This window comes from Python bivittatus, unplaced genomic scaffold (genome assembly GCF_059951505.1).
Source record: "Python bivittatus isolate LINGU-HERP-01145 unplaced genomic scaffold, Pbiv_v1 ctg000090_np1212, whole genome shotgun sequence".
Lineage (NCBI taxonomy): Eukaryota > Metazoa > Chordata > Lepidosauria > Squamata > Pythonidae > Python > Python bivittatus.
In genome coordinates this window covers 5403476-5425309 of record NW_028277046.1, presented here as the reverse complement: position 1 = coordinate 5425309, position 21834 = coordinate 5403476, and the positions used below count along the sequence as shown (strand labels likewise).

Sequence of the window (21834 nt, the reverse complement as noted above, 5' to 3'; positions counted from 1 at the left end):
GAAAAGAAAAGGCCCTAAAGGGTAACAGTGATGTTGCTGTTATCCTTGTCGACCGACATGACGGCTCTCCACACCCTGAGAGGAAATGGCACTCTCCCGAAACTTTAAAGGCGACCGCAGGCGCGCCTCACAGCAGCGCGCCAAAGAGACTTCCGGGATCGGTGGCTAGAGGATCCCATTCCTGCTTCCGACCGTTCGTCCGCCCCCGCATGGAGAGGAGGCCAAACGAACGCAGGCGGCGCTGCATCATCCTCCTTTCCAAACTCTTCACGGAAGGGCGCTTGCGCAGAAAGGTGACTCAGCGAGTTTCTCTTGCGTTCGCATCTGCGCATGCGCCCTAGCCCTCTGGGGCTTCTATGGGCGAAGGAATAAAGCGTCCCAAAAGTGGATTTTTAAGAAGTCTGACCCCCTTGCCTGTATTTTGAAATCATCACAGAGGAATCTGTTGTTATTTTGTGGAGGAATTATCACGAGTGGCTTAAAATTCAGTAATCAGCACATTCAAATTAAGTCTCTGCCCCAAAGAGCTTGCAATCTAAAATTCAGAGGGGGGCAAAATGGATGGCCTCGATAGCGGCCCTTGGCTGCTCGGTGAGGCCGTATTTCCAGTGAAGCTGCAAAGCCTGTCAGTTACACACACATCCACGGAGCCCACTGAACAAATCCATTTTTATTTATTTTATTTCTGCCGTGCCTGATCTGGATACAGGGGGAAAGGCCTGACTTCACATTTTTCCGAGAGATAATGCAGATCCCTACCCTGCAAACTCCAGATTTAGACTCTGCCCATAACGAATCCGCCTTCGGCACCCTGACACACCCCCCAAGTCCCCCTTTGGAATAAATATAAATAATTACCCAACCAATATTGGGTGACTCTTAGCAAGCCAGCAATTCTCAACAGGCTTCAAGTACTCCCGTAACCCGAATCTGGATTTACTAAAAAGGTCAATATAAATTAGGAATCATAAGACAAAGGAAAAAAGAAAAAAACCTAAGAACGAGGGGGCCAGTTAAGAAAGAGAGGTTACAAAAATTCAGTGCAGGGAAAAGACGAACTGCGTCTCTAAAAAGCCCTCACTTGGACACTAAAGACCGAACAGGCTCACCCTGTCCGGCTTATATCCATTTTTTCCCAAATTCATCTTCTGCATTTCCAAGCTGTTTTTCACACATTTCCCAAGGCTGCTTTTCCCCCAGCCATTTTCTTCTACTGAAAATCTGAGAGGGGAGACCACAGGGACAGGCTACACAGACATGTGGCCGGCCACCCTCCTTGGCCCAGCTAAAATGTCAGGGAAAAAAGCAGGCTGGAAATGCAGCGAGCGTGTTTCATCGTGGCCTCAGGGCAAAGGGGTCAACCGGTCATCGTACAAAGCTAACGGCAAAGCAGTTTGGCAGCGCGGGCATCGAGGGACAGGAAAACATTTCCAAAGCGGCCTAGGTCACAGAACATTCCCGTTCCTGGAGTTTCTCCTTTTCTGCAGCGAATCGAGACGAGCTTTGGCAACAGGCCGCGCGACCCCGCAGTTCTCTTCCTCGAGGGGGAAGTGGCATTGCCCCTTTCGAACGACGCTGCAGCCCAGTGGGATCTCCTCGTGCGGGCTCGGCAGTCCCTCCTCAAGGGTCGCTCTGGGTGACGCTCCCGTTACCGCCAGGCGCGGTTGAGCAACTTCACCTGAGCCAACCGCTTGGTGATCATGGTGGCAAAGACCAGCCCAAACAGCACGCTGCTGATCAGGACGTAATCGTAGTCGTCTTTGAGGACGTCGAACTGTTTGGAGGGATAGACCCTGGTTTGGTAGATGTCTAGCCCATAGGCCACAACCTGAAGGGCAGAAGGAGAAAAGGGGGTTGCAAACGGCAGAGCTGGCAAGCGAATATCTGGAGGCAGCCGAGGACGAGGCAGCAGGATTTGTCCCGGACAAAAAAAGTCCATTAATCCAGCCACACCCCTCTTGAGATCCCGGGGGGGGGCGGTATTCTGAAGGCAAAGTTTTCTCTTCTTGTTACCCCTGGTGGTTTTACTCAGGGGAAGACCGTCCCTGAATGTGGAGGCTCCGTAAGGCTATTGCAGCCCCCAGTCGCTGGTAATAGATATTCCATTCCTTTGCTTAATCCCTTCTTTTGAAAACTCAGGACCCATCAGAAAACCAGGGCCAGGGTCTAAAGCAGGGTTTCTCAACCCTGGCCGTGTGAAGATGGTGGACTTCAGCTCCTAGAATTCCCCACCCATCTTCACACGGCCAAGGTCGAGAAACATGGGTCTAAAGACTCACCAGACAGGTTGACTCCAGGCCCGAGGGGGCTGTATAAATGCCCCTCATTCGGGAGATGGTTTGGTTGTAGTTGATGAACCTCTCGGCGTGGATTTGCACGTCCGGGGAATAAGGGATCAGGTTTTCTTCCCTGAAATGAGCAGGAAAATATTTCCATTCCCCCTCAGCCTCCTACTATTTGCCTTTTAGGCGCTGTTCTAGCTTAGCTTCCCCTGGCTTTTTCTATTGCTCTTTCCCATTGGTAAATTTTCTTAGGCAACCATACAAAATTTTGGTCAGTGACTTCAGAAAGAAATGTCAATCCAAGCCTACCAAATGCCTCTTAGCTGGATTCAGCCCCCTCCAACCTTCTTCTGAGCTGTCAGCAGCATGACGGGGACCATTGGCAAGTTAAAGGCAGCCTGGAAGATCCGGCTGGAATCTGAGGAACCCAAGAGCTAATGCCACTCAGCGTCAGCTTCCAATATCTGCAAAGTCCTAAACGCCCTGCCATTCCCAAGCCTGGGGTGGCCGGATCACCCACTCCCCGGTTTCCTCACCTCGTTTGCTCTGTTGGGACTTCTGGCCGCCGCGGGTCCAGCAATGCCTTGGGGAGCGAAAGGATGGCCCCAGAAGGAAGACCGACTGTGCCCACAAGAGAAAAATGGAAAGAGGGTGAGGAGAAAGACCCTGCTTCTTCCTCATGCAAGGAGGAGACGGAGGGACGAGTCTGCCAATGAGAAGGGACAGCAGGTGGAAGTCGCAAGCCTCAAGCACGGTACCCAGTCCGAATTTGGCATCACAGCGACTGCACCCCTGCCCAATCTAATCTTCCCAGGTGAAGGGTCTGCATCACAGAAAGACCCTGGTGTGCAGAAGGAAGGAATGCTGTAATAGCTTGGGAGCTTCGCCCTGGGATGAAGAGGCCTACAAGGAGGAACACGGCGGCTGTGGGGAGCAGAAACCGACTAGAAACACTCTAAATCCAGCCTCCTGCAAGCTGGGACTCCCCAGCAACATTTAGCGGCCCAACAGAGAAGAGAAGAGAAGAGAAGAGAAGAGAAGAGAAGAGAAGAGAAGAGAAGAGAAGAGAAGAGAAGAGAAGAGAAGAGAAGAGAAGAGAAGAGAAGAGAAGAGAAGAAGGATAAGACCATCTCAAAAAGGTGAAAGGAAAAATACATGATACTTTTCGTATTTTCAGACCGTTCTGCCTGACCGGGTGTTTTAATTCTCCATCTCCTTTTCGCTTCCCAGTTTCAGTCTTGGAAGGCCCCTCTTCCGTTCCCCGAAACACAGCAGCCTTCTTTCCCGGGGACGTGGAAAACATCCAGGGCAAAAATCCAGCTCCTGAGACGTTGGGGAACCGGTTCCTGGCTGGAGGGGTCGATCTGCTCTGCAGCTGGTCAACCGGTCTCCCCCCACCCGAAGAGGACCCCGCCCCACGAACCAGCCAAGCTCCTCGGCCGAATTCCCAGGACAGGGGGGAAGGACAGGCGGCCCGGCCTCCCTTCCCAGACCCGCTCCTTAACTCAGCAGATGGCGACTGGTGATGCCCCGTTCGGTGATGGTCGCTTCCATGGCGCTGATGGCGGAGGGGAAGATGTAGGACTGCTGCAGCACCTGAGGCGAGTAGGGCCGGTCCAAGGAGCTGAAGGCGGTGGCGTTGTACTGCGTGGTGCCTTCGAACAGCTCCAGCACGGTGAACTCGTTCCGGCGGGCTTTGGCATTCCAGTACAGGTACTGTGGAGGGAAGAGGCGAACGTGAAAGGGGAGATCTGGGCGGGGGGAGGAACAGCCAAAAAGCTGCAAACAGGCGGAGAGGAGTGTGGAGACAGCCTTGAGAAAGTAGGCCGCCATGAAGAGAAAGGGAAAGGAGGAAGTGTGAGAAAGGGACTCAAAATAACCACGCCTTGATTCTCTCAGATGTAAGAGAAACTGGCAGGCTTTCAAGGTTCTGTTATTATACCCTATAACAATAAAGCCACATTCCTGTGGTCCTTGTGGTGTCTGTTTCACGACCTGGCCTACTTTGAAGGGCTGGCGCAGTGCCAAGCCCACCCTAGGGCAGCGATGGGTCCCCTCGACTCACGGGCAGCAACGACTCTCCCCGCTTTGTGACATTTTTCACAACGGTGCCGTAACGGCCCAGCAGTTTCCAAGCTCCTGCAGCTTTTGGGGAGTGGGGGGAACACGAGTCCTTACCACCACCCAGTTCTCTGAATGGACAATGTGCACCGGTCCCTCGGCCTTCTTCTGCACGGAGGAGTGGATGATCCGGCCAGTGACGCCATCGATCAGGTAGATCCCGATGAACGAGCGCTCCTGGTGCGTGTCCGTGCTCTCTGTCACCACGGCCAGCAAGTTGGGGTTCAGCGACTGCGACGAGGGAATGCAAAGCCCATCAGGCTTCCTTATCCAAAAGGCTCCGAGTCATTACAAGCAGGGCAGGGCAGAGGGTGGGCAGGCAGGCAGGCTACATAGTTTGTCAGGGTCCACTAAGGTTTCAGTGAAGCCCCCCCCCCCCCAACCAAAGATTTACTTCTTTACTTGATCTTTGTACTGCCACCATCAAGGCCAATCCTGCGTGCTCTTATCAATTTACGGGACGATCGACAAACACGGAACAGCCTGGATTCGCTGAACCGTAGGAAATAAACCAGGCCCGGAGCAAGCTGCGTTTTCTTCAGCGCTTTCTTGCTCCCCCTCACCTTGTAAAGGACACTGCGGTCTCCCATCACACGGCCTTGGGAGTGGACGTGTTCGTTGCCTCGCTTCCCTTTCACAATCACGATGCGCTGCAGATCAGGAGGGATGGTGATCTCCCATGTCTCTTCTGTTGTCAGGTCCTAGGTGGGGGGGAATACCCAGCAGGTCAAAGGCTGCTGACTCCTCGTAATGCTCCTGTCTGCACTCCCTCCTCTAACTGTCCCAACTGCTCACGTGGAAAGAAGCTTGACCCAGAAAGTCTGGCTCTGAGGCCCAGCCCCTTAGCCTCTGTACTTTTGGGACGGTCGGCAGTCCCCACAGAGGAAAAGCGGGGAAGAGCCCTGGAGCTTGAAAGCCCAGCCGGAACAGGATCAGGACAGCCAGAGAATTTCCCCTCATCTAAAAAATCTTACTGCCCGCCCATTCATTGACATCCCCCCCACTTAGGAATCAATGAGCCGTACCTTCCTCAACCGGCGCCCCATCAACTTCCCCCGTTTGGCGTCGGCTAGATAGAACGAGATGGACGGCGCCATTTCCTCCAGCTGGCGCAGAACGTTCCTGGTGGCTGGGAACACGGTGACCTGCCGGACGGAGTTAAGGGGGAGCGAATACAATGGAAGGCTTCTCCAGCAGATTCCTGGAATCCCAACCCCTCTCCCCTCCCCTCCCCTCCCCTTCCCTCCAAGAGTGCAGGAAAGAGGCGGCACCTTGTATTCGTCATCGATCAGAAGCAGCACTTTGGCATAATCCTGGTCCATGATGGGAAGCAGGACCGACTGAAGGATGGGGCGAGTCAGCACTGGGGGCGCCACTTGGCTCCACTTCCCAAAGATGGGGTTGAAGACGTAGAGCTTGCTGAGTCCCGACTCCTGAGAAGCACCGGGCAGGGGCTGAGCACACGCTTGGACGTCCCAGATCCAAGAGCACGCTGGCTGCGTTCCTGGCCAGGGGTGCCAAGAGCTGGCACCTTTCTCCCCCACCCTCGTCTCATTCCCTCTTTTCCGCTTGGGAGAGCCTAAAGCGGGATCGGCTGGCAAGAGGCGGCACCAACCTTGTCCTTGACCAGCAGGGTGCACTGCGGGGGGTGGGGGAAATGCGCCGTCGTCCTCTGGACCATCAGCTTAAAGGAAGAGCCGGGGCGCACATCCTGGAGGAACTGCTTCCACAGGATCGTCCCCGAGCTGCTCTCTATTCCGAAGAGCTGGAAAGAAGACAAACTCCAAATGAAGCGGGGGTCAAAGCGGGTCTGGAGGTGCTCTGGATATTGAAGGCCTCTCCCTGGCCTTGGGGGGAAAGAAGGGGATAGCTGGGTGGGCATCAGGAAGCCCCCCGATGTTGGATTGGGCCATCCTGCCCAGTGGATTGAATGTTGTCTCTCTCTCCTGGAAACTGGGCATGGGGCCGTTTGAGGCAAAGCAAACACTCTGTCGCTTTGGGCTCGTATAACAGGACCCTTCTTACGTTCTCCCTCACCACCAACATGAGGAGCAGCATCTCCACCTCCAGGAGCAGTCTACCAGGTTCTGAGGACCAGCAGAAGGTCGTAGTCCTTGTGTCCTGCTGGTGGGGCTCTTCCAAGGTCTCTAACCGGCCCCGGTGAAAAGGGCAGGGTGAACCAGCCCCTCTCCTCACCTTTCCCGAGGCTGTGACGATCACAATCATCTTCTGCAGGTTGAACTCATCCCGGGCTAAGTTGTCGATGTTGATCTCGTTCTTCGTCTGGCTCCGGGGCTTGCGGGCATTGTAGAACATCTTCCAGAGGTGGGTGGTCCAGGCCTGAAGCAGGATGAGCTGGGAGGACAAGCGCTTGAGGAACATGCTCAGCAGCCCGTCTGAAAAAAGGAAGAGAAGCCATGGGGGACGACTGAGGAGGGGCCCTGAGGGAAAAATCTCCCTCCTGCTACCCCAGAAAATAGGACCGCAACAGCAATATGGTCACGGTGCTTTGTGTGTTTCTCAAACTCCACATGGAGCTGAGGAAAACTGGAGAGTAAGGCCTTCCTGTAAACTTTAAAGTTAGCTCTGAAAGATGTTTTGCAGGAAGGCCCGGAAGCTCACCCAAAAGAGAAGAAATTTCGCCACAGGTGAGCTGGAAGGTTTATTTCCAGGCTTCTGTGCACACGTCAGGCACAACTAAACACATGGGACATCATTCCTGAATCAGAAATGGCAGCAGGTTGTGCCCCCCTCTCTCACACACAGAACACACTCAAGCAAAACAGGACGTAGGACATTCAGGGTTACCTTGAATGGCTGATTTCCAGGCAGCAAAAAGGAAACAGAAAGCAGGAAATAATTCAACATTTACTCTTTGGAGGAGGTGGAAAGAAAAAAAAAAGCCAAACGTTCGGAGAAATAGCAGCCCAAAGCACACACAACGGCAAAATAGCTTTGCAGATTCTTTTCTCCCAAGACGTCCTTGTATCTCCTGATCAAACGGGTGCACGATTCAAATTTAATTTCAGGGAACAGACCTTTGACCTTGTTTAGGAAAATGCTCCACTGGGTGATCAACAGTAGGCTTACTTCATAAGTATTAGCACCAACCGCCTCAGCAGAACAGCCCTCCCCCCACTTCCCTCCTTACCGGCTTTCTTTCCAAATTCGCCCTCCAGTTCTGCCTGGGCCCCTGTCAAGGGCAGGTCGACCATCTCCAGGCTAGCCACCTCGGCCAGGGACTCTTCCTTGCTCCACCAAATTTTTCCTGCAAAGAGGGAGACGCATCAAGGAGAGCCGAAAGCTGCTGGAACGTCCCAGGGCAGAGCAACGGAGGAGGAAGAGCTGTGAAGCGGAGGAAAGCCCAAAGGGAGGAGCCCAGCTCTGCGTCTGGAGAGATACCTGGCTGCTGGAGGAACAAAAGCATATGATCCTCTGTCTGCACCAAGGCTCGGTAGCCCACGGAGTCGTCTTTCTTCAAAAAGACCTGAATGTAAAGCTGCAAAGAGAACAAGGGGATGAGCAACGGAAGAGGACGTTCTCTACTTGCGATCCCGGGCAAGGAATTTTTTATTAAAAAAATGCAACAGGCGGCCTTCAGATCCCAAAGGCTCCCACAAGCGAGGAACGCCCTCGTCGGGCGATGGCTGCGGGCTGAAATGCTCCGGGAACAAACCCCGCTAATCCGAAGAGCCGTTACCCTCTCTGGCTTGGTGCTGCTTTTCTCCAACGTGAATGTGATGATGGTATCCAAAAGTCTCTGTCCAGTTTCAGCCAGGTACAGATTGATGGTGTAGGTCTGGTTGGGGCAAGACTGGGCCTCCTGCAGGGCGTTCCAAGGGGAGAGAATGAAAACAGAACAGCCTTCACCTTCTTACAACATGAAAATAACTGCAGGGGAGCAAAAGACATTTAACTGCATGCTTTGGATTAAAAACATACACCCATTTCAGGCAGCCTCAGACTTCCTTTATGGCTCATCTGGGCAAAGCGAGACTCAGAACCATTTACAAACTCAGAGGAGGCCACAAACCACAGCTTAACCCAGTATGTTAATTCCAAACCGTCATTTCAGACACTGCTTTGGTGGCCTTGTAAATTTTATCTCCTGCACTTTTAATATAGAATCTTCTAACGTGGCCAGGAACTACGAAGAGATGGGAAGTGTTTTTTCTCTATCTATCTAGGGACTTCACTAAAAAGTTGGGGGTTGGGGATTATTAGGGAGCTCTGCTTTCTGCAAAACATTCAAGACACAGGAAATGTTCACAATTCCAAAGCCTTAGATGGTCTACAAGGGCCCAAACACCCAACCACCCAGGCTGGTGGAATACCACAGCAAAGAAACGGAGCTACAAATTGGCAAATGTCACCTTCCCAAATTCACCAAGAGCCTTGAGCAAGTTATGGACTCTTAGCATTCCTACTGCAGCATGGGGACAATAGGGGCTCCCTTACAGGGCTGTTGTAAAAATCCCACCCCCAAAGAACGCTTTAAATACCTGAAAGCGCTATATATTGATTTAACTCAGCCCTCCCTGACTCGGTGCACAAATGAGTAGCTGAGACGGGTTTTCATAAGTTTTATAATGTAGCAGGAAAAAAAGGGCTGTTTTTGGATACCGTATCCGTGTTGCAAAACAAAATAAAATAAAAAAAGGTAAAGGTTTTTCATCCAACCCGCTCCCTAGAGTCCTGAGAAAATCAGCTGCATTTCAAAGGCGAGGCCGACGGCCCATTTCACACAGCGATGCGTATCTGTATTTACCCCTTCGCCCTTGCAGGTGAGGACGGCCGCCACAGTCTTCTCGCCAGTAGTTGCAAAGGTCACGAGGCTGGCCTGGAGACGCAATGCGGAGAAAGAGAGGGAAAGAATTCGACAAGTTACGAAGGAGGACTATCCAGTCACAGACTACCAATCCCTCTATGTAAAACACGAGGGAGAAGGATTTTCACCTTTTTTCCCCTGCAGGCTAGTACCTTTTCCCATCGTGGAACCTCCCAAAATGCCACTGTAATGTCTGAAGAAACAGACCCGCACCGAGCTGACTTAACTAACTGTCCCAGGGAAGCATAATTGGGAAATAGAGTTGTTTTCCTTCCAGAAGCACAGAGGCCTGCTTAGGATCCACTTGGAATAGCTTCCAATTCCCAGAATTCCCCAACCAGCAGGCTTTAAGATGCATGGAGGACCCCCAGAATTCTGGGAGTCGAAGTCCACACATCGAAGTTGCCAAGGTTGAGAAACAGCGGCGTAGAGTGCAGAGGCTATGAGAGTCCCACCCCCAGTGCATTTCCACACGACCTGGCAAGTGTTTCTTGAGGAGGAAGGAAGGAGGATCAAACCTAGGAGACTTCAGCCTCCCTCCGCCCTTCGCTCCAACTCCCAGACCCTCCGTCCTCACCTGTGGGAAGTTCCGAAGGAGGCTCAACACGCCGTTCCGATATTGCAGCAGGGCAAAGTGACTTGGAGACAGACGCAGAAAGAACTGGGCCCGGGAAGGTCTGGCTGAGTTCGGCTGAGAGGGCAGGATGTGGGGCTGGGAAACGTCAGCCAATTCCAGTCCAAGAGACTGCGGGGAAGGAAAAAGGAACAGGCTGGTCAGGCGGGCAAGCTACAGAGGAAGCGAAAACCTTTTGTCCAGGCCATATAGCATTATGAGCTGGCTGGCTGGCCACAGTTGAAAGGAACAACCCCCCTCCCCGCTCCCCCAGATACAGATATCATTTGATTGCTCCATTCCAGGGTCCAGTTCCAGCTCCTTGCTCCACATCAGAGAAAATACAAGGAAACATCTGGGGAACCTCTCAGTCTTGCCGAACCGGACAGGCTGGCTAGAGACCAGCCCGTTTCTGGGCCCCTCACCTGCAGCGGAACCTCCTTCATCTCTTCCTCTGCCTCCAGAGACAAGGTGTAAAGGGACTGGGTGGCTGGGTTCATGCACACAAGCGTAGCTTCTCCTACGATGTTGCAAGCCCCAACTAGATTCCTCACCCAGGGAGCTGCCACCCTGACCTACAGAAAGCAAAGAGAGATTCTTATTCCTTATCCCAACCCACCATGCCAGCTGAGAAGAATCTCTGGGCAAGCAAAGCCAAATCTGAATAGGGATGGCTTCATACCTTTTAAAATTGGGAGACAATTAACTGCCAGCTTAATGGCACAGGCGCAATGAAACTACTGATGCTATTGTAATTTTACCCTAAGAGAAGCCTGTCTGTGAGATTGTTATCTTCCCCTCTGCCAGCCAACCTCCCTGCCAGCTTGCGAAGGAAATCCCATTCGAAGCCAAACTCTCGCTTTACCTGTCTAGTCATTTCACCATCCTCAATGCTGAAGGTCAGGATGCTGAGGTGGCTCTGAGGAGCAACTCCGACAACGTGCACCACTCCCGTTCCGTGGGAATACACCAATTGATACTGGACAATCTCGCTGATAAGGAAAAGCAGATGCGAGTTAACATAGCCAGGGTGCCTCCTTTAACCCATCCTACCCCAGCCTAGTCTCTCCCAGAGATGCTGAACTCCTGAAATCTCCCAGCCAGAATGAAATCATTTTTAACACTTGATTTAAAGTACACGGAATGAGAGACAGTCCTGCAGATACTCGAGGTGACTTGTGTTCAATCAGTATTACGGGTAGTCCTCGTTTAGCAACCGCAATTGGGACCGGCAACTTGGTTGTTAAGTGAAGCGGTCACTAAGAGAAACAGCAACTGTGCTTACGATCTAACTTCAGCTTTCTTTTGCTTTACAGACCTGTGAAGGTCGTAAATGCGAAGACTGACCATAAAATTACTTTTTCATCACATCGCTATTGTAACTGCAAACAGTCATGAAATGAGGCAGTCGCTAAATGAGAACTACCTGTAATCTACTGCCTGTCGCTAAGACAAACTGAGCCAAAGCGCAGAGAATGTGCTGAACAGAACAGAATATCGCTGCTTTGCGATAACGAATACGTACGAGCTGTTTTTTACAGTAAAACCTCTCCCGGGAGCCACGGAATCAACCCACCTCTCTGGTAAATGTTCTGTCCATTTCTGGTAACCGTTGGAGAGATAATGCAGCAGGAGAGAACCTTTCTTCAAAACGGCCACGTACTTCACAGCATCTTGGAGTCCCACCAAACTAGCCATCTGGAAGCTTAATTAAAAAAAAAAAAAGTTTAAATTGATTTCTTTACCCGACATTTAAACTAACCCTTCAGGGACCAAAAAGGCTCACCTGCCCGCGTCCATCAAAATCTCCCAATTCAGGCCGCCAATGTTGGTCTCCCAAGAGCGCAGGATACGACCCCCGTTGGAAACCGTGATGGCATCTACGAAGGGCACAGAAGCGCAACCCAGCGCGTCACGGTCCGCGACTGGCCCTGCCGAACCTTCCCCTCGAGCGTTTCTTTGAAACCGGCCTTCCAAGGAGGCTCTTCCGTGTGTCGGCTCAACCGAGGAAGGCTACCGCCGAAGACCGCGAGAGAAACGGCCCCGGGAACGCAAGCCCCCTCCTCACCTTGCCCGTGGAGCAGCATGGCGTCCACCGCGCCCTCGGCCGTCCCTTTGTCCACGTGTCGCCACACTAGAGACAAGCCAGAGTCAGGCGGGAGGCGTCTGAAACGCGCCCGCGCGAGCCCCGGGGGGACCCCACCCTTTGCGGGGAAGCCGCCCGGCCTCAGGCGGGCGCGGCGGGGCACTCACGGATCTCGCCCGTGCGGGAGTTCAGGGCGGCCACCACGTTCTTCTCGGTCGCCACGATCAGCTTCTTGGAGGCGGGGAAGGCCTCCAGGAAGGCGAACTTCAGCTTCCCCACGTACTGCTGCCGCCTGGAAACGACGCGGAGAGGAGGCGCCATTTCGCGGGAGGCCCAGCCTCAGGCCCCCCGGGGACCCCCCCACCGGCTAGGTCGCAGGTCGCCCCCTCCTCTCCCTCCCCCTCCCCCCCAACACGACACGTCTCCGTCCACAAAACACGGGGGATCCGTGACCAAGGTCCCCGTTTTGCGCCTCGGACGGGCCGTCCCTCGCCCTCGCAGGCCGCGGCGGGCCTCGGGCTGCGTCTCCGGCGGCGGGCCAGCCCCGCGCCGCCGCCGTTCGAGGGAGGGGGGGGCGCCGCGCCACTCACCAGTCGAACTTGCCCACTTGGTCCTCGTAGACGGCTCCGGCCGGCGGGGCGGGCAGAGAAAGGAGCAGCAGCGGGAGGACGAGCAGCCGCCCGCCGGGCGCCGCCATGACGACCAGAAGCGACGGGAACCGGAAGAGGAAGCAGCCGCCGCACTCCCGTCGGGCGCCGCGCGGCCATAGAGTCGACCCGCGGCTCTCCTCCCATAGAGCTAGGAAATTGTAGAGTGACCCTGAGGAAAAGGGGCTCACGATTGCGGATCTCGCGCTATCCCTTCGGGTTTCCCTTTTGCACAGACGCGTCTAGGGTGGGAATCCATAAAAGAACGAACGGCGACATCGCGGAATCCAAACTGACAGTCCTGATTCGTGGCTCTATGGCCGCCGCCCTCCCATCAGGCACCGCGCGAGAGGCCCCGGCGAGCGGCGAAGGCCCCCGGGAGGAGCCGAGAGGCGGCGGCGACCCTTGCCTGACCGGAAAAAGAAAACGGATTGAGAGAAAACCGCGTTCCGAAGTCGCCCGAAGAGGCTAGAAGGCAGCTCCATTTCCCCGAGAGCGTTTGGTTTTTTTTACATTTACCCCCGCTTGCGGGGAGGTCAGGCGCCGCCGGGGACACCTAAATCCTTCCCGTCGGCCCGCGGGCTCCAGCAGCAGCAGCGCCGCCGCCGGAGGAAGCGCGCACGTGGGTGGCCGCGATGCCCAAGTCCAAGCGGGACAAGCGGGGTGAGTGGGGCGGGAGGCCCCGAAGGGCGCCCCCCGCCCGGGCCCCTCTCCCCCTAGAGGCCTGGGGCGCCGCCGCCGCCCCCCTTGGCTCACGGCCGGGTCTCCTTCTCCCTTGCAGTCTCCTTAACGAAAACCGCCAAGAAGGGTCTGCAAGTGAAGCAGAGCCTGATAGAAGAGGTAAGCGAGGCTGGAGCACGCTGGGGGGCGGGGCGGGGCGGGGGGGATATCCTAAAATAGCCCCTGCGCGGGACATTTTCAAAGAACGCTCAGGGGGGAGAGGGCGAGCTTCATGAGCCGGAGCGGCGCGCCTTCACTAACGGGTCAGCCCGGCTTCCTCCCTTGTGGGAAGCCCTGAAGTTTTGGCCTGCGAAGCTTCAGGATAGAAAATTGGGGTGGAAAAACCCGGAACAAAAACCAACCCCCAGGTAGGTAGATGGGTGGGTGGGTGGGTGGGTGGGTGGGTGGTGAGAGAGAGATGATAGATAGATAGATAGATAGATAGATAGATAGATAGATAGATAGATAGATAGATAGATAGATAGATAGATAGATGGAGAGAGAGGGAGAAAGAGAGAGATGATAGAAAATAGATAGATAGATAGATAGATAGATAGATAGGAGAGAGGGAGAGAGAGAGATGATAGAAGATAGACAGACAGATAGATAGATATGATAGGAGAGAGAATGAGAGATGGATGCATGGATGGATGGATGATAGGAGAGAAAGAGATGACTGATAGAGAAGATAGATAGATAGACAGACAGACAGACACATATATGTTTTGCCTTTAGCTACGAAAATGCGTGGACACCTACAAGCGCCTCTTCATCTTTTCCGTCGCCAACATGAGAAACAACAAACTGAAGGACATTCGCAGCGCCTGGAAACACAGCCGGTGAGTGGGTCTCCGGCCCTCCCTGGCAGGCACTGCTTGCAGAAGCAGAGAAACCCCCCCCCCAGGGTAACCGGACCCTTACCTATATTTCTGTTAAGTTCTCCAGGATGCATAAGAGTTCTTTATACCAATTCAAGGCTTTAAGTCACTTGCTTCTGCTTAAACAGGGAAAGCAGAAATTGGAGAGGGTGCTCCCTTGGAGGAATTAATGCCCGAGCCTTTGAAACGCACTAGGTCTGTTTTTCTTCCAGGATATTTTTTGGGAAAAACAAGGTGATGATGGTGGCGCTAGGTCACGGCCCGTCCGATGAATACAAAGAGAATTTGCACAAGGTAAAGCGCCTGGCATTAAAAGCGGCCTCGTTTGCCTGCATGTGTCAAACACAGACCCTCCAGGAAGCCCCCCTCAGCTGAGGCACCCCCAGACCTCAGCTCCCAGAATCCGGAAGTCCCCCACCCGGGGAAGGCCACTGCAGTGCCCGGTCCTCCTTTCTCCCTTTAGGTCAGCAAGCATCTGCGGGGAGAAGTCGGCCTCCTTTTCACTAATCGCACCAAGGATGAAGTTATAAAGTAAGTGTTTCCAAAAGCAGCAGGGAACGCCTGAGGATTTCAGCCAGGGAAGAAAAACTGGGTTTTTTAGATTGTGGAACATCCATTAAGCCTGTGCCTGTGACGGCTCAGTGGAAGCTTTTTGAGAAAGATTCTACGCCGGCATCCAGACCGTCACCCTCCCAACCAGCCTGTGGGCTTCCCCATAGTGCTTTTTAGCCCCAAGACAAATAGGGCAAACAGCAGTTTGATCCTGCGTTACGCCTTTTCTGCTTTCAGAAGCAAAATAAAACTTCTATATGGGGGAGCAGGTTGACTGATAAAAAGCAGACTAGGAAATGGTTTGATGGATTGCTTCTGGACTCTGGAGAGCCGTCAAGATTTGCACTGTAGATCAGCCCAAGTGGCCGCATGCGAGCGATACCCCCGAGTTCCACTTCTTTGCCAAAACTTTTGGCTTGTTAACGGAAAAGTGGGGCCAAAAAGAGAGATTAGAGCCTGCGCTATTGTTGAGTTTTAAAATTAGTTGCACCGTATCCTGTTTTAGCAGCCTGCACATACCACCCTTTTAGCCAGTGTTGTCCAAACTTGGCCACTTTAAGATGAGTGGACTTCAACTCCCAGAATTCTGGGAGTTGAAGTCCACTCATTTTAAAGTGGCCAAGTTTGGACAACACTGCTTTTAGCTTTTCCTGAAAGAATTGTAGTTCTTCACCTCTCTCTCTTCACCTCTTGCTGTCCAGGTGATGCCATAGGAGGACACAAGAATAGAGTTGCTGTTGTTGTTGTTGTTTAGTCGTTAAGTCGTGTCCGACTCTTCGTGACCCCATGAACCATACTGCGCCAGGCCTTCCTGTCCTTCACTGCCTCCCTGAGTTTGCTCAGTTTCATGCTCATTGCTTCAGTGATGCTATCTAACCATCTCATCCTCTGCCGTCCTCTTCTCCTTTTGCCTTCAATCTTTCCCAGCATCAGGGTCTTCTCCAAAGAGATCTCTCTTCGCATTAGGTGGCCAAAATATCTGAGCTTGAGCTTCATTATCGATCCTTCCAATGAGCAATCAGGGTTGATTTCCTTTAAGATTGACTGGTTTGACCTCCTAGCAGTCCAGGGAACTCTTAAGAGTCTTCTCCAGCACCACAGTTCAAAGGCATCAATTCTTCGGCGCTCGGCCTTTTTTATGGTCCAGCTCTCACAGCCATACATTACTACTGGAAAAACCATAGCTTTGACTATGCGGATCTTTGTCGGCAAGGTGACGTCTCTGCTTTTTAATATGCTATCTAGGCTTGCCATAGCTTTCCTCCCAAGGAGCAAGCGTCTTTTAATTTCATGGCTGCAGTCTCCGTCTGCGGTGATCTTGGAGCCCAAATAAATGAAGTCTGTTACTGCTTCCATTTCTACCCCTTCTATCTGCCAGGAATTGATGGGTCCAGATGCCATGATCTTAGTTTTTTTAATGTTGAGTTTCAAGCCAGCTTTTGCACTCTCCTCTTTCACCCTCATCAAGAGGCTCTTTAGTTCTTCTTCACTTTCTGCCATTAGGGTGGTATCGTCCGCATATCTGAGGTTGTTGATGATTCTCCCTGCAATCTTAATTCCGGCTTGTGATTCTTCCAGCCTGGCATTTCTCATGATGTACTCTGCATATAGGTTAAATAAGCAGGGTGACAGTATACAGCCTTGTCGTACACCTTTCCCTATTTTGAACCAATCGGTTGTTCCATGACCGGTTCTAACTGTTGCTTCTTGGCCCGCATACAGATTTCTCAGGAGACAGGTAAGGTGGTCTGGTATTCCCATCTCTTTAAGAATTTGCCACAGTTTGTTGTGATCCACACAATCAAAGGCTTTTGCATAGTCAATTTCAAGTCCACACCTTTCTTTTCCTTTGCAGCTGGTTTTCTCAGTTCAGAGAGACTGACTTTGCCCGGGCTGGAAACAAGGCAACCTTCACCGTCAGCTTGGATACGGGGCCCCTGGAACAGTTTTCCCATTCGATGGAGCCTCAGCTGAGGCAACTCGGACTGCCAACTGCCCTGAAAAAAGGTTGGGGACGTGTCCGGGGACAAACATTTGCAAGGCGCTTTCTTCGGCCCCCGTCCTTCACTTTCTTTCTTTTTCTCCCCTTGTAGGCGTGGTGACACTCATCTCAGATTATGAGGTTTGCAAAGAGGGGGACGTCCTGACCCCAGAACAAGCTCGCATCCTGGTGAGGCTCCTCCTTTTATAGCAGCATTTCCTTTTGGCCCATTTGATCCCCCAAATACAGTGGTACCTCGGGATACGAACTTAATCCGTTCCGTGACTCTGGGCGTATCCCGGGTTGGTCGCAACCCGAGGCAATTTCCCATAAGGTTCAATGTAATTACCGTTAATCCGTTCTGGCGTCCACGGATCACGCGTCGGGTGGGAAAGCGGCCGGGCGCGGCGTGGTGCGGCGCGAAAACAGCCCGGCATGGCGCGAAAACGGCCCAGTGCGAAAACGGCCTGGCGCGGCGCGAAAACAGCCGCGGACCACGCAGCAGGGCCGGAAAAACAGCCGCGGACCACGTGGCACGGGCGGAAAAACGGCCGCGGACCACGTGGCACGGGCAGAAAATGGCCGCGGACCACGTGTCACGGTGGAAAATGGCCGCTGATCCGGTTCGTACCCTGAGGCGGAGTTCACAAACCGAGGTAAATTTTTGGGGCCGGAGCTGGTCATAACCCGAAAAATTCGCAAGCAGGGGCGTTCGTATCCCGAGGTACCACTATACTCAAGCCTACTGAGCCACAATACTTGAGTAGGTGGCAAACTTGGGAATTGCAACCCGAGCTGTTTTCACTCCTGCTTCCTCCAGACTAAGCTATCAATGCATTCTGCTCCTTTAGGGACTGTCTTAAAATACTTTCCCAAACTGATACCCTCCAAGTGCAGATGGCATCACAGATCCCAGGATTCTACCTAACATGGATACAGAAGGCTATGATTTAAATATCCTAGCATGTTCTTTTCCTTCCAGTTCTGGACTTTCCTTATCACCTTGTTACAGTCTCCCTTGTTTGTAGTTCCTGAAGCTTTAAGTTCGTTTTCTTGACAGCCAGGGAAGCATTTCCACTGAAGTTCAGAGCGCTTCCAATTTTTTTTTTCCCCTGTACCTTAGACTGTTACACACAAGTTGGTTTTCCTGTTCTGAGTGCCGTTTCCTTTCCCTTTATTTCAGAAACTCTTTGGCTACGCAATGGCAGAGTTTAAGGTGATGATCAGGAGCGTGTGGAACGCTGAGACGGGAGAATTTGAACAGCTGGAGACCCCCACGGAGGACGCTCCAGGAGAGATGGAGGAGGAGGAGGAGGAGGATGAATCTAATGAAGAAAACTAGGGCAGAAGAAATGCCAACAGACTGTTGTTTTTTAAGAGATTGATAACTCCTCTCTTTCTCATTAATGGAGGACTGAGCTAATAATTTAAGGATATTATCACAGTATGGCTTTTTATAAATGTGTATATACATATATATATATATACGAATATGTGTATAAAATGTATAAAAGAACTTACAGTGTGTTGCATTGTCTTTGTAACCAGTTAAAGTTTGTGGAAGCAATAATTCAGCAATAGGACTCGTGTCTGCAGAGAGCTCCATTTAATTCCAGTCAACTGGTTACCCAAGAAAGTAGACCCATCTACCCCAAGGGGACGCCTTCAGCGGAAGTAATTGGGGCAGTCGTGGGCTGTGAGGTGCCAGGCCTTTTCAAAGGCCGCCACCACGTCCGGGACGAGAGGCCCCTCCTCGCTGGACCGGAGATTCTCCTGCAGCTGGTCCATGTTGGACATTCCAATGATCACAGCGTCCCCGTACTTACCCTGGGGAAGGGAGGAGAGGAGTAAACTATCCAGATTGAGGGAGCAAGCAAAGATACGTTTCTGCTCAAGTGCTAATCCCACTAAACACCCTCTGGATTTTGCAGCCCTGAGGACTCGAAGCTTGCTCTTAAGAACAGCAGAGACCCATTTCGTGATTTTTAACTCTGGGGCTGAGGGCAAACCTTGGCGTTACCTGCAGCTCTGAGTGATGGTAGACCCAGCGCAGGGCAGCCGAGGTCAGAGTGGGAGGGTTCGAGCCATACGCCTCACGGAGAGCGTTTTGGATCAAGGATACTCCCTCAAAATGGTGCTGCTTCCAGTACCTGGAGTGATATTTAAAAAAAAAAAACAATTAGTAATTAATATCCCAGCACTTAAAATCAAGGGCCTGGCCTAATAAAATATTCAAACAGCAGAAGGACAATTAAAACGATTTAGCAACAAGGAAATAACAGAAACAGCCCCACACCTAACAGAGTGGCGGAGAGGCAGGCTATGAAAAGCCTCTGGATGCTAGCCTTTTCTACCAAAGACCCGATCTCAGCAGTTCGTGACTGCTCTCCTTGTTCGAGATGCTAGCCTCTTCTGCCTACAGACTCACCTGTCCCGGTAGATTTTGGCCCAGTCGTTCCCGAAAAACCTGCCAGTTGGTGGCTGACTTAAATCTTTATCTTCGTACTTGTACTTCCCTGTCAGGAGCCCCCCTGTTCGAGAAACATCGAAGTTTTGAGATCATCCACCGAGTCACTGCATTTCTATCCTCCTTTCACCCATCGTGCAGTCCCACGCTGCCAGCTCCTTGGAGGGGCACCACAGCTTCCGTTTTTAAATCCACCCTCCCACGTTCCTGCTCCGTACCGGCCAGAGGATTGTAAGCGTAGAAGCTCATTCCAAAGTGTCTCAGACAGGGGAGCAACTCCTTTTCCACCTGGCGCGTCGTGGCGTTATACATGCCCTTGGTTCAAAGGAAGCGAGACAAAACTCAGAGATCTGCCGTTGAGCTAAGGGGGCTGCTGGAGAACCCGGGGGCTGGGGGGCCCAGCTGATCAGAGAAACGGCTAAACCCGCGGGTTAAACGCTGACCAGCATCGCTCACCTGGTACACCGTCGGCAGCAGCCACTGGTTGCTCTTGCAAAGGGTGCAGATTTCCGCCACTTCCCAAGATGCGTAGTTGGACAAGCCGAGCTCTTTAAACTTCCCCTGTCAAGCGACAAAGCAATTCATTGGTCGTTTTTGGCCCTATTTTCAGGTATCCCCCAACGTGCCATAAAACAAGGTCTTTGGGATCTGGGGCTGTGACCCAGCATGTCTGGAGAAAGTGTTCACACGTGTCCTCTGTCAGGAACACTGCCGCTCGGGGTCAGACTAGATGGTCTCTACCCCCAGCTCGCCCTCGTGCGAGCTGGAGAGAGCCGTCTTGCATGACACCCCCCGCAACCCTTTGGGAACCTGGTTATCCTGCCTCCCCAGGTTTTCCCAGGACCCCCCATTCCCACACCTCTTGGTGAAGCTCGTTGCAGGCCCGCAGCGTCTCTTCCACGGGTGTCTCGTGGTCCGGGGCATGGAGGTAGAAGAGCTCCACGCTCTGCAGCCGCAGCCGCTGAAGAGACTCCTCCAGCTGCGACCGGACACTCTCAGCCTTCAGCGTTTTGCCTTCCCAAGGATTCGCCTTCGTGGCTATCGTGACTGGGGGCGTGGGGAGAACAGGAGGATGAGACTCCTTCGGGAGAGCAAACTCAGTTCCCCGGACAAGGGGAAGGAATGAAACCAGACAGACAATGCTTTTGAGCCGCACAGGGGAGGCCAACAGCTATTCCGATACACTGCTCTTAAACAAGGAGGTTCTATCTACCTACTATGGAAGGCAGAAGCTTGCAAAACATAAGAACAGCCCGACTGGATTAAATTAAGACTCTACCCAGCATTGTAACACCATAAGCTTCTCAGCCTGGTATGTTCTCTATCAGGAGACACTAATGCAAGCCAAACTCCACCCCTCTCGAGCTCTGCCACAGAATGCCAAGATTGTGTCTGGGCATGGGCAGAGTGCTTCCCCACTCAGCCACCCCAATCGATATGCATGCGTTCAGGTTTTGCCCACATGTGTTCTGGAATGGTGCACGGGGCCAATTACCTCTCTAAGTTTGCAATGAACAGCATTTGTCTGCATTTACCTGGAGAACCCTGTTTTTTAAGACCACGGCAGGGGTTTTCGTTTCGTGGTTCCGTGTTTTGCCTGCCAGCTGGGATTTCGTTTCTGCTCCTCAAGAAACTGACTTATTTCCAAGCAATCGAGCAGTACGAATTCCCTCCACCCTCCGCCTCTTTGCCGAGGAAATAAATGATTAAACTGCAGCAGACTTTGAGCTGGCTGCCGAATAACCAGGCTCACCGTCCCCAAAGGGCCAGGGGCCGAAGGGAGGCAAAGGCGCAGACCCAGGGCAGGGGGCAATCAAGGGGGGCGGGCAATTTTTACACCCTTTGGCTCCAGTGGGAGAGCTGCACCCCAAAAGCCACGTTTCACATGAGGACGGCGGGGCGTGCTGCCCCAGGACTCCACTTTTTGGAGTGGCACCTCCAACTGCGGACGCTTTGGGACTTGGAGAGGAGAGGAGAGGAGAGGAGAGGAGAGGGGGAAGCGGGCTCCGATGCAGACGCCCCGAGGGGGCATTTGGACCAGCGTCGCTCGGCCTTGGCAACCTCGGAGGGGGCTTGCGGACGGGGCGTTCGGGGAGGCGAAGCCCCCCTGCAGCCTCGCTGGGAGGCGGGAGGGGTCGTCCCGGCCCGGCGGCGCCGCTCCGCCCTCACCTGTCCCCGCCGCGCCGGGCTCGGCCGCCAGCAGGGCGCCCAGGATGCGCTCCGACTCGCCCCCCGCGTACATGTGCGCCGTGTCCAGCTGGCCGTGCCCGCGGGCCAGGAAGGCGCGCAGCAGGGCCCCGCTGGCCTCCTGCCCGGCCCGCCGCCCGAACTCCATGGTGCCCAGCACCGAGCGCACGCCCGGCCGCGCCATCCCGCGCCTCCTCCGACGGGCTCCCGCGGGAAGGGCGAGCTCCCCCCGGCGGAAGCGCCCTCCACGCAGGCGTTGCCCGGCCCCGCGCCCCGCGCCAAGGGGCCGTCTCCAAGTTGGCGGCGCCGCAGCCGGGAAAACCGCAGCCCGCTCGCGCAAAGGCGGCAGCCGCTGCGCCCCCTCCAAGAGCTGCCGGGGGTCGCGGAGGACCCCCTCTTCCTCCCGGGCCGGGGCTCCGCGGGGAAAGCCGCCGTTCGCGCAAGCGGCCGCAGGAGAGCCGCAGCCGCCTCC

The 21834-nt window shown here is 53.5% G+C and overlaps 3 protein-coding genes across 3 annotated transcripts; 1 reads left to right on the top strand and 2 right to left on the bottom strand.

Annotated features, from left to right (window-relative positions):
• Positions 1 to 650: 650 nt before the first annotated feature.
• EMC1 (ER membrane protein complex subunit 1) lies at positions 651 to 12676 on the bottom strand. Its single transcript, XM_088136849.1, has 22 exons — positions 12521 to 12676; positions 12098 to 12222; positions 11913 to 11978; positions 11631 to 11724; positions 11421 to 11549; positions 10710 to 10836; positions 10270 to 10419; positions 9809 to 9976; positions 9172 to 9243; positions 8104 to 8226; positions 7806 to 7902; positions 7555 to 7671; positions 6600 to 6799; positions 6019 to 6168; positions 5675 to 5836; positions 5429 to 5548; positions 4967 to 5104; positions 4461 to 4634; positions 3788 to 3998; positions 2819 to 2903; positions 2280 to 2409; positions 651 to 1828 (listed from the first exon to the last, which is right to left on the bottom strand). The coding sequence occupies exons 1-22, from the start codon at positions 12625 to 12627 to the stop codon at positions 1649 to 1651; spliced, it is 2925 nt and encodes a 974-aa protein (XP_087992975.1). The 5' UTR covers positions 12628 to 12676; the 3' UTR covers positions 651 to 1648.
• A 412-nt stretch (positions 12677 to 13088) lies between these two features.
• MRTO4 (MRT4 homolog, ribosome maturation factor) lies at positions 13089 to 18188 on the top strand. The gene is made up of 8 exons (XM_088136853.1): positions 13089 to 13240; positions 13359 to 13417; positions 14033 to 14136; positions 14388 to 14469; positions 14639 to 14706; positions 16583 to 16734; positions 16821 to 16897; positions 17892 to 18188. Exons 1-8 carry the CDS (start codon positions 13213 to 13215, stop codon positions 18048 to 18050), a joined length of 729 nt encoding a protein of 242 aa, XP_087992979.1. The 5' UTR covers positions 13089 to 13212; the 3' UTR covers positions 18051 to 18188.
• A 104-nt stretch (positions 18189 to 18292) lies between these two features.
• AKR7A2 (aldo-keto reductase family 7 member A2) lies at positions 18293 to 21590 on the bottom strand. The gene is made up of 7 exons (XM_088136851.1): positions 21345 to 21590; positions 20035 to 20222; positions 19632 to 19736; positions 19394 to 19490; positions 19137 to 19239; positions 18729 to 18858; positions 18293 to 18535 (listed from the first exon to the last, which is right to left on the bottom strand). The coding sequence occupies exons 1-7, from the start codon at positions 21544 to 21546 to the stop codon at positions 18374 to 18376; spliced, it is 987 nt and encodes a 328-aa protein (XP_087992977.1). The 5' UTR covers positions 21547 to 21590; the 3' UTR covers positions 18293 to 18373.
• Between the last annotated feature and the right edge of the window lie 244 nt (positions 21591 to 21834).